General features: G+C 46.4%; 1 protein-coding gene across 4 annotated transcripts in view; it reads left to right on the plus strand.

The window, feature by feature from the left end:
- LOC116925033 (dystrophin, isoforms A/C/F/G/H) overlaps positions 1-10,365 on the plus strand; it is a 47,205-nt gene that overhangs the window by 10,992 nt on the left and 25,848 nt on the right. For 3 of the 4 annotated variants that reach the window (XM_032931655.2, XM_032931657.2, XM_032931656.2), the window contains 12 exons: positions 271-3,255; positions 3,333-3,482; positions 3,594-3,764; positions 5,564-5,704; positions 6,022-6,357; positions 6,446-6,621; positions 6,694-6,870; positions 6,975-7,118; positions 7,297-7,370; positions 7,439-7,545; positions 7,659-7,757; positions 9,484-9,598. In XM_032931655.2, coding sequence (XP_032787546.2) covers positions 271-3,255; positions 3,333-3,482; positions 3,594-3,764; positions 5,564-5,704; positions 6,022-6,357; positions 6,446-6,621; positions 6,694-6,870; positions 6,975-7,118; positions 7,297-7,370; positions 7,439-7,545; positions 7,659-7,757; positions 9,484-9,598 — 4,675 coding nt within the window. The remainder of the gene's footprint in view (positions 1-270; positions 3,256-3,332; positions 3,483-3,593; positions 3,765-5,563; positions 5,705-6,021; positions 6,358-6,445; positions 6,622-6,693; positions 6,871-6,974; positions 7,119-7,296; positions 7,371-7,438; positions 7,546-7,658; positions 7,758-9,483; positions 9,599-10,365) is intronic. The other variant, XM_032931658.2, reaches the window with a different exon arrangement.

Raw genomic sequence — 10,365 nt, forward strand, 5'->3', positions numbered from 1 at the left:
TTAGATAGTCAGCCACTCGGTCCATCGAACAGCTTTTCACCACGTCCTTTGCTCTATGTTTTCTGTTAGTCTTTTATTTATTTTTTTTAGTTTTATCTGGCCTTTTTTCATGGGTTCGCGTCGGGGTTTTGTCGTAGTGCTTTTCGGGTTATCAACACGTGTTCCCGGCGGAACATTGCCCAAGGTACAGCTGTAGCTTCGGTTCCGGTGATAGTAACAGCTAACATTGGAAGGCATCGGCAGTTATAGCAGCGTACATTAACAATGCAGGGCGAGCATAACGACGATCACGATGATGTCGAAGATGATGGGGAGCCGTCGTCTCCACATTTGCCGCAACAGAATCGCAATGGGGGCGATGTGCCTGTCCGCATGTACCGCAGCGTAGTGCTGACATCTGTTCGCCAATTCACCGACCCTGGATCACCTACGATGCAAAAAGCGAGCTTGGAACTTCCGGCTTCTCCAACACTTGCCGAAGACATGGACCCGAAAGAGCTCACCATTGATGTAGAGATGGAAGAATCAGATTCCGTCAAAGATGAAGAGATGGATGGTCCCGGCAATTTGACATTTGTCGACACGTTGGGTTACTTTAACGCAGCTTTCGAAGACTTTGAGGAGCAAGAAAAAGAGGCATACATGCAGGAACGTGTGAGCTCCAGCAGAAGTGGCCTGGAAGTGATCCGCGGCAACGTGGTCGATTTCAACGAAGAGGACGAAGAAATGATGGAGTCCTCTCCATCTTCAACGTCCGATAGTTCCAGCGAATCATCTGACTCCAACAGCGTTAAAGATTTACCAGTGGACATAGAACTTACGAATCCTGAAAAATTGAAAGTTCTTCAAGTGGACGATTCGTATGTCGTCGAAGTAAAGGCGGGCAATTTACCAAGTCCAGAGGTACCAAGCATGGAAGTGTTGAACTCTAGGCCCATCACGCCGGATGATTTCCTCACGCCGGAAGAAGAAGCTTGGACGTACCCCCAAATAAGTGTTGATGCTGATCAACAAATTGTTAATACTGTCACTAATCACGAAGAGGTGACCATGCAAAATCAGGTGTCATTCGAACAATTGGTGATCGAACGTTTCAACTCCCAACGGCTCACAGTCGCTTCGCAGGATCGATGCCATTCCCCTGTTACCACTAGCACCCCTCCACCTACCCCGGCTCTGTGTGAAATGAACGCGTTTGACGAAACCTTTGCAAATGATTCACTTAAAGTTGATGGTTTGCAACGGTTGGAAGTTCGAGTGGAGGAGGAGGAGGACAAACAGGAAGTGTTGCCTCCTTTCGAGGTATTACAAGTCATTGAAGTTGATGATAAAGCTCCGGATGTAGAGAACGCGCAGCCCCAACTCGACGAAACTGAAGGAAGAGTGGCCCGTGAAGTTGAAGAACAAGTTGCAACTGATTATGATCAAGAAATCCAAATATTGAAAGATCCTTGTACTGAAGTAGTATTCCATAGTTTATCGGGAAGGAGCTCCCCTTCCGTAGAGTGTGATGTTGTTGTCAAACCTGCAGTTATCGAAAACGTCCCCACTATCGAAGTGCCAGTTGTTGAAGAAGTTCTAGTTATCGAAAAAGTCACAGTTATTATCGACGTCCCAGTCGCTGACGAAACTCTAGTTGTCGAAAAAGTTCCAATCATCGAAAATATTCTAATTGTCGAAGAAGACCAGCATCAGGGATCGTTTCCTATTGAAAAGGAATCAGAAAAAGGAAACAGCGAAAATCCAGACGATGGAAAACTGCAAATTATTGAAAATTTTGTTGAGATCGACGTCGCTGAAGGAGACGTTGCTAATGTGGAAGATGTCCAGACGCGAGTAGCTGAGGACACCGTTGAGCTTATGGTCGTTGATGTTAGCAAGGAAGTCGTAACAGATGACAAGCAATTTCAAGTTTCGGAAGACACTGATGAGATCCAAAATGTCGAAGAAGAAGATGTCGTGATCGTAGAGGAAAATCAACTTTGCGTTTCGAAGGCATCTAGCGAAGAAGTTATTGCAGATGATGATTTGTCGCAGAGCAGTTCGTCCTCTTCAGAGATGAATGATTTAGAAGTCGAAAACGCCTCGGTTTTCAAAGATTGTCAATCACCGCAATATTCACCATCAGTTGAGGAGAAGATTATAGAAACGAGCGTTCCAGTCACTCAAGACGATCAAACCCCTCTTGCCGAAGAACTTGCTGATATTCCAGCTTTGTCACGTACCGTTTCGTCGTCTAGCAGCTGTTCTTCGTCGGAAAGCGATGCCGAACAAGAAACAATTCCAGTCGTTAAAGACGAGCAGCTTAACGTTTTGCCTTCTATTGAGGTTACCGTCCACCAATTTGAAAACTGTGATGCAACTGCTGACGATAAACAAGTTCAGCATTTTGAAGAAACCATTGAGATCGATGAAGTTGGAGAAAAGGAAGCCAAAGTCCTAACGGATGAGCAGCCCCATATTGACGTGTCCTTGTCACACACGGGTTCATCGGAAATCAGTTCTTTATCGCACGAAAGTGATCACATTCAGCAAGAAATTTCCAGCGCTGAAAACAGCCAGAGTCGCATTTTGAAAGACCCTGTTGATGTTTGTAGAGAGGCAATCGAATCAAATAGCGCCGAGGTTGCTGCAGTTTTGATTGGTGATGAGAAGGAAGTGATTGTTCTGAATCGGCCACTCGATCAAAATCTACCGCACGAAACGGACCTAATTTCGGTCAAGGCAGGAAGCGTCCAATTGACTGGAAACGAGGCGCGAGGAGAGGATGCGAACGATCCCACGCAGCGAGCGTTGTCGGTCAGCACTATCAGGCCGTCCCGTAAAGTCTCGCGTGACGAAGGGACTCAGACGGACTTTTGCGGTTACACTGGCCGCTTGCATGTTTCTACTCCCGTCCAACCGGCTGAAAGCACGTCGATAATTCAAACCCAAACAATCCCATTGCAGGTGGAAGAAATGGCGACGGAGACGGCCGGCGCGCATCAAGATCCATCGGTGGCTTTGCAGGAAATCGACGCCGATTTAAATCGATTAGTGGCGTCGATGGAAGCCGCCGAACAAGTGTGCTCTGATGCTGGCGATGTTTTTGCTGCCGTTGCGACCGTTTCCGAATCGAAGGGCAGCGAGGATGTCGACAGTTTCTACGGTAGCGACAAGGAGGTGGATAGTGAAGTGGTTTTTTCCCATACCGATTCGTCATCGAGCAGCTCTTCCTCGTCAGAAAGTGACGTTGAACCGGAAACCACTCAGAAGGTATTTGTCTATCAGCTAGTCTGTGAGCATAAAATTCCACGTTTTTTCTCTTTCTTTTTTTTTTAAATTCCAAATAGCAGGAAATTGAAGCGTCTTCTCCCAAAGACGTACAGGAATCTGCACTGGACCGTGAAATTGCCGAATTCAATGCGGAAGTGAAACTAATGTCGCAAAGGATTGATGAAGTTAGTGCCAAGTTCTCGCCATCTTCGCCTATTGATCTCGAGGTCAGTGTTCAAAAGAATGTGTCATTACTGATAATTGTCACACACTTTCACGCAACCCACAAACAAAATATAAAAAAAAAGGTGAATTACATTATTTGTTATTCTCCTCAGAGTGCCGAAATGGAGTTGTCGCTGCTGGACCCAGACGTTGCGACGCTCATCAGTCGCGGCGATAGCCTAGTCCTTCAAGTGCAGAAAGTGGATTTGGAACGTGCCCTACGTATCAATACGACGACGGGTGAATTGCGTGCGGCCCGCACTTCGCTCAAAGCCAGCAGCGAGGTGACGAGAAAAAGTCTAGAATTCTTTCGTTATTTTCCAATTTCGGAGCCGAATTGAATTTCAAGAGGGTTGAGATAGAGGACAGCTCAAGTATCTGTCAACATGGGCAGCCATGGAAAAGGGAATGGTAGGAAATGGAGGAACGGCGAATGAAAAAGAGAGACGGAGGAAAACAAAACGATCTGATGGCTGCCTCGGTCGGGTAGGCGAAGGGGAAGAGAGGGCGGCCTGCGTCGTTTAATGTTCTGGAACGTGTCTGTGAGCGGGTTGACGTTGTAAAAATAAACCCGGTTTTCCAGCTTCGGACGGACGTCATGAGGGGCGCAGCAGTAGCCGAAGAACATAGGTCGGTGGCTAGTTTACGCATTCCCGAAATAGCGACAGTGGAGGTGGCGGCTGGTTGGAGTAGGAGGAGTTGTGCAAGACGGAAGACGAAAGAGAGCGCCCTCTATCGTTATTCGCTCAAGGCGATACGACTCTGATAAGCGGAACTCGGGACCCATCGGGACTCCCTTCTTCCTCACCGACTGCTGTAATGTCTGCTGGCCATAGACGATCTCTTACCCCCACAACAAACTGCTAGCACTACCACCACCTCCTCCTCCTCCTCCTTTCTCTTCGAGTCTTCCAAGATTGCAAGTGTGTGTGTGTGTGTGTGTGTGTGAGAAACATTGTACAGAGCTCTACCGGTAGCTAGAAGGGTCTTGGTGGCGTTTGTTTGTGTCGGCGGTGTAAGGATTTCTCCCGACCGCTTTTTCAGGGGACTCCAACGTGAACAGTGTGTCGAATAGTGAACCGCTACACGCCACATTGAGTGAGTAAGACGACTAGGGTGTGTGTGTGTGTGCGTGTGTGTGTGAGAGAGAGAGGGAAAGTGAAAAACAGTTGAAGCTAACCACAAGCATCACAGTTGTACGAGTTTTGGTTCGCCACGCGCCAGCGCACGAGGTCCACCGAATATTGTAGTGTTTTATTTTCTATTTTCCTCCCTTATATTTAGCTGAGCTCACGACTTTTTTAGGGTTCTTCATTTGTTATTTGTTGTTTTTCTCTCTCTCTCTCTTTCGTTTTCTCCATGTACCTATTCCACTCTCCCTCTTCATTTTTTGTTTTCGGGCTCTGCTCCTCCCTTTCCGATGATTCCCCTTCATTCTTTCGTTTTCCCGACCATCCCGTATTGTTTATACGGGAAAAAAAAAAGGCCGTCGCTTTTACTCGGAACCTTTCCATGGCCGTTTTTCTTCTGCATTTGGGCGTATGTGCCGGCCAGCAAGCGAGTAGTCCGGACGTTAGTTGTTGAGTAGCGTGTCCGCCCCGCGTTTTCAGCCGTCGTGATGTGGTACAGTTTGATGCAATCGGAGCAGGTAGTGCCTAGGGAAATGATCCATCTTGTTTATTTTCTCTTATGTATGTGTATGCGCTTTGAAAGTTGATCGCCGGCCAAGAATGCGGTGCGCACTCTGTGCTGCCTTCATCCGCGTGTCAACTTTTGTGTGTCCGCCACACGGTTCCCTTTTCTTTTTGTGACGCCGAAAGAATTTCCTTTTTTTTTTATTTTGTTTTTGTTTCTGTATTGGAGTTCGTGTCAACCGGCAAAGAGTTGCGTCATTCGTCAGAGGGTCATAGAAAATTCTAAATGGGCCGACGACGGGAAGCCCTTGTCGTTAGCGACAAGGCGGGAGTCACTCTCTCTTTTTCGAACGCTAGCCGGCTAATGAATTGCCCGAAATTGAAAGAAACAAAGTGTAAACCTAATGAAACCTCACAATAATATTGATTTTGTTGACTTCAAATGACAGGTGCGACGTCAACGTCAGGTGGAGCAAGAGCTGACCCTCAAGGACTGCCAAAAGAAGACGGAACAGCTGCAACTCTGGCTGGCCAACATCGCCCAAACGTTGGATCACGTGACGCGCATCAACGATCAGTCTCAGATCGAGGTAAATCACAGCCGACTGATTAGAATTTGAATAAGCGAAACCTATCGATGTCCCTCTCTCTCTGTCTGTGATATGGCTTTCTCGCTAAACGGATACTGTTGCCGAACAATGCCTCACATTTCTTGTTGTATCGTGAGTCGAAGGTTAGCGTGACTCTATATGCTTATTCCGTTTGACCATTTGATAGTGTAAACGGTGTCGGTTGAACCTGACTAGCTAAGCGGGAAACCATTGGCTGGCGGCGTTTTTGTTGATTCCCCTTTTCTCATGCGGCATCGTTCGGTTAAATTTGATTGCTTTCGTCCGTCTCGTTTCAGTCGTTGGAAGAAGAGCTCAACCGACGGCAGAGTGATATCCGCCAACTGACAGAAGCGGCCGGAAAGTTGAAAGAGCAGCAAGTGCTGGAATACCAGGCGCTGATCAGCTCGTTGACGATACGCTGGCAGGATTTACAACGGCAATTCGTCGACTTCCAAACAAAGGAAACGTCCGCGCTCGCAGCGGACCTCTCCGACGACATGGGTGGGCCGGATTTCGTGACCCGCGTCAACAAACTCCGCGAAGCCATCGCTTCCGTCTCGCGTCAAATGCACAGTCCGCCTCTCAATTTGAAGCACTACGAGCAGCTTTGCGGTCAAGAAGACGCAATCAAAGTAAGTATCGATAGTTTTTAGTTTGATTTTGATTTTCCCTCGGAAGGTTTTCGTTCGGGCTGTGCTCACAATTTGCCTTTGATCTTAGATCGTTAAATCGGCGCTTTACACGCTCAAGGGCGATGTCGATACGTACAATCGCGAGAAAAACGATGCCGTCGAAGCGGCCGATGCCGTACAGCAAAAAGAGCAAATCCAACGCGTTTTAGACAAGCTGAGAGAGGAATGGACGTTATTGAATCGCACATTCGCCGAAAAGCAAGTGTAAGAGCACTTGATTCGAATGAATCTGTTTGGATTTTGTTGTTTCTGATTTTCTCGCGCTACTTTGTTTAGTCGAGTGCATCAATCGCAGACAACGTGGCGCAATCTGCACGCCGACATGAAGGACTTTGACGATTGGCTAACCGGAGCAGAAGCCTCACTGGTTAACCTCCAAAGCGAGAGCCATAATCGATCGGAAAGGAAAGAAAAATTGAAAGAGCTGGAATCGCAAGTGACCGCACGCCACAAGTAATATCCGCCACCTTATTTTTTAAAAAGCTTTTTTTGCTTTTGCCCGTTGTTTCCATCCAGAATTGATGAATCCATTTTTAACGATTTCCCGTTTCACGCAGAGTGATGAGCAACATAACGTCCACGTGCCGCGAGGTTGCCGGCGAATGCAGCACCGCCGACGCCGTCCTGCTGCGGGAAAAGCAGGATACGCTCGGCAAGAGGTGGAGGTCACTCCTGTCCGGATTGGCTGCCGTTCGGCAGCGGTACGTTTGTTTCCCTTATGACACTATCGATCTGATCAATATCTAAACGTGACGACAGCAGGGCGCCTGTCAGTAAACGGCTAGTCACTTTTATTGCGCCTGCTGACATAAATCACCTCGAAGAAGCACATTTTTAATGTGTCGGATAATCAAATATGAATTATATGTTTGGATTTAGCTTGACTTCGCTGGACGGAAGCCCGTTACCCGTTGCCAAATTGACTCCATTAGTCATGTCACCTACAAGAAAAGGTATGCGTGAAACGTGTCTGACTTGATTGTTCTCCCACAACTGCTTACCGATCGGATTACAATGACAGATGAGACCAACGGTTCGGAATCGGATCTGACAGTCCACGGTACGAAAGAGACCCCACCGACGACTCCCAGCACCATCGTCGCCAGTTTGGACAAGTCGATCTTGCAGGTTTTTATCACAACACATTCGCCCCCATCCCCCTTTTTTTCTCTCTCTCTTCTTCTTGTCGATTCGGACCCCATTTCGTTTTGTTGTCTAACGCAATTTCTGCAAATCCCTAGATCCGCGATTGGCTTACAGTGCTCGAAACGATGCTGAAACAGCAAGTGGCCATAGTAGGCGATAGCGACGACGTTCTTCAGCTACTAGAGAAACAAAAGGTCAGTTCTTATTTATTTTTGCTTTCTTCTTTTATTTCTTGCGTGTGTGTTTTCTCGCACGTATTCCGTAAAGCCCCCCCTAGATAGATAGTCGGATAGAGTTGCGCTTGACTTCATCGATTAGATTTTTGTTGATTGGCGTAGGCTCAATCAAGTCTCAAGTGCTAACGAACAGGGTAGGCTAAGAGGGCTGCGCCGAGATAGAGTCGCTGATGAGAACCTGCTCCGTGTAATAAGAACGTTTCGGCGAATAGGGTTTTGCAAGTAATCCGCATCTCAGCATCGACTCCTCTCTTTCTCTAATCTTTGAAAACCAGGTTTTCTCCTCAGTTATAGTTTGTCGTAAGAGAGACCAAAAACAACTGAAAGGCAAGTGACGGCAAAAGTCGATGTTAACAAGTTTTCCGGAATCAAGACGATCGCCTAAGGTGCCTAAAGAAAGAGTGAAGAGCAGAAGCTTTAAAACGGAATAGAAACGTTCTTTTTCTCTATCTGCCCACCGTATTTTTCATAGTCTTGTTAGAATGACTTTTGTGTCTAGTCGCATTACGTGGGGAGGCAAAATAAAGAGCCATGACTCGGAGCGTGCGCAGTAAGGTGCGAGCAGAGCCGAGTGGATCCATCGATGTATACGGTTGCGTCCTCCATAACAACCCACACCGGCTCACGACCATAGTCTGCTCCCGTATGCTCGTCTTAACGGTTTGTGTCGTTGGCTGGTGAAAGTGTCAAGAGCGTGGACGTTTGCGAACGGACAATCGGAAAGAGAACATTTGGCCGCTGCGTGGGTTCGTTTCGGCTTTGTCGATGTGTTGTCCGGATAGTTTCCTTTGTGCGCCCAACTAGAGACGGAAAGGATGTGGCAGCCGACAGGAACGATCCAACTGCGCTTCAAAGTGAGTTGTCGAAAAATATAAAAAGGCCGGGTTTTCGGAATGGTCACCGTTATTGACGGACTTCCTTGTCGCCTGAATAAATGTACACAAACAAAAGCTGAAGAGATAATTGTTTAACGTCGCGTTAGGAACAATCCCAGAAGCCCTGCAATGCCGGAGTGTTTTCGTTTTTTTTTGTTTGTTTCCCGGTTTTGTGTGTGTGTAGAGCTTACAATTTAAAAGACAATTATGTGCTTTTTTTTTTTTTTTGGAATACGAAAAGAGTATGGCGGTGTATGAATCCTCCAATGGGAGCGAAGAATGTCTTAGTACCTTGATATTGTTTCCAATGAAAATTGGGCATCCTGCTCACGTCCGCATCCAAGTAGATACGAGACATCAAGAGAATAGACACACAAAAAAAAATTTTTTTTTTTTTGTGTGGCCTTTAATGGAAAATTGGCTTCGTTTAAAAAGAAAATGCGCTCCTGCTTTCGCTTGCGTCTCGTGTTTTGACATTAAACCTTTACGTGCGGGTTGAAGCTGAACACCTGCAATTTTGTTCTGCTCGTTCGTTCTACTGGTGTTGCAAGAAAATGCGCTGAATCGTTGACGATAGAGGAATATGACAGGAATAATAATGCTCCAAGTAACGAACGCGAATGGATCGATATAAAAAAAAAAAATGTTGTTGGACCGACCCTCCCGCCTTCCGTTTTTTTTTATTTATTTTTATTACATAGGTTCTGTTTAGGAGCTATATTTTTTGTTCACACTCGCACTGGTGTTCATGATAATCAATATTTCTTTTTATTTCCTCTTTTTTTTTTTTTTTTTTTTTTTTTATATAGAATGTCTTACGCGAACTAGAGCAAAAGAAACCACAGTTGGATGAACTCGTCCAGACGGCTGAAAGTATTAAGGATGGAGGACCGCCCATCGGTGGGAAACAGTTGCCGGCGCAAGGTAAACAGCATTTTTCTTTTTCATAAACAAAAACGAATACGCCTCCCATCGGCGTGTCATTAAAGGATTTTTGGGGGTGCGTCTCCTGGAAGGCTGTAAGATTAGTTTGCGACGTTTCAATTTTTTGTTTTTTTGAAAGGGATGAAACGAGAGCCTTTTGTTTTGAAGCGCAAACTTGGCTTTTGCGTCTCGAGTAATTACGTTGCTTGATCAATCGGAAAGTTTTCCTCCGCGTTGATTTTGTACCTGACTCAGAGAGAAACGCAATGATGTCATTGCGTGACTGCGTCAACGGGTTTTCCTTTTATACGTCCCCTTTCCACACGATCCCCGAAAGTTTTCTAGTCGCTTTTATTTATTTATTTTTTCATTGAAAAAGAAACTGTGCGAGGATGTGGATGTCGTTTTTTTGTTATCCCATCGCTCAGCCCTCGGGAAACGAACTATGTCCTCTCGGATTTGTTTCTTTATTACGTTTGGGCTTTTCTTTTTTTCTTTTTCTTTCTCATTCATATCGCCTTTCTGTCTTTCTGCGTAGCAGGCCGTTAGCAATGCCCCGGTTGGTCTTAGGAGGTTGAATAGGAAAAAAATCGAGTGCAGGTCATCATCCGGCGAGATTGGAAAAACTTGCCGGACCAAGCCGGCAGCAGTCCGGTCGGCAGGCTAGAACGCAGAAGGGGTGGGGAGGGCGAATGGAGGGAACGATATAGAGCAATCGGATTAGCTTACACACGCACACACACATTCACATAGACATGAGAAAGAAG

This window comes from Daphnia magna, linkage group LG6 (assembly GCF_020631705.1).
Source record: "Daphnia magna isolate NIES linkage group LG6, ASM2063170v1.1, whole genome shotgun sequence".
NCBI classification, from domain to species: Eukaryota; Metazoa; Arthropoda; class Branchiopoda; order Diplostraca; family Daphniidae; genus Daphnia; species Daphnia magna.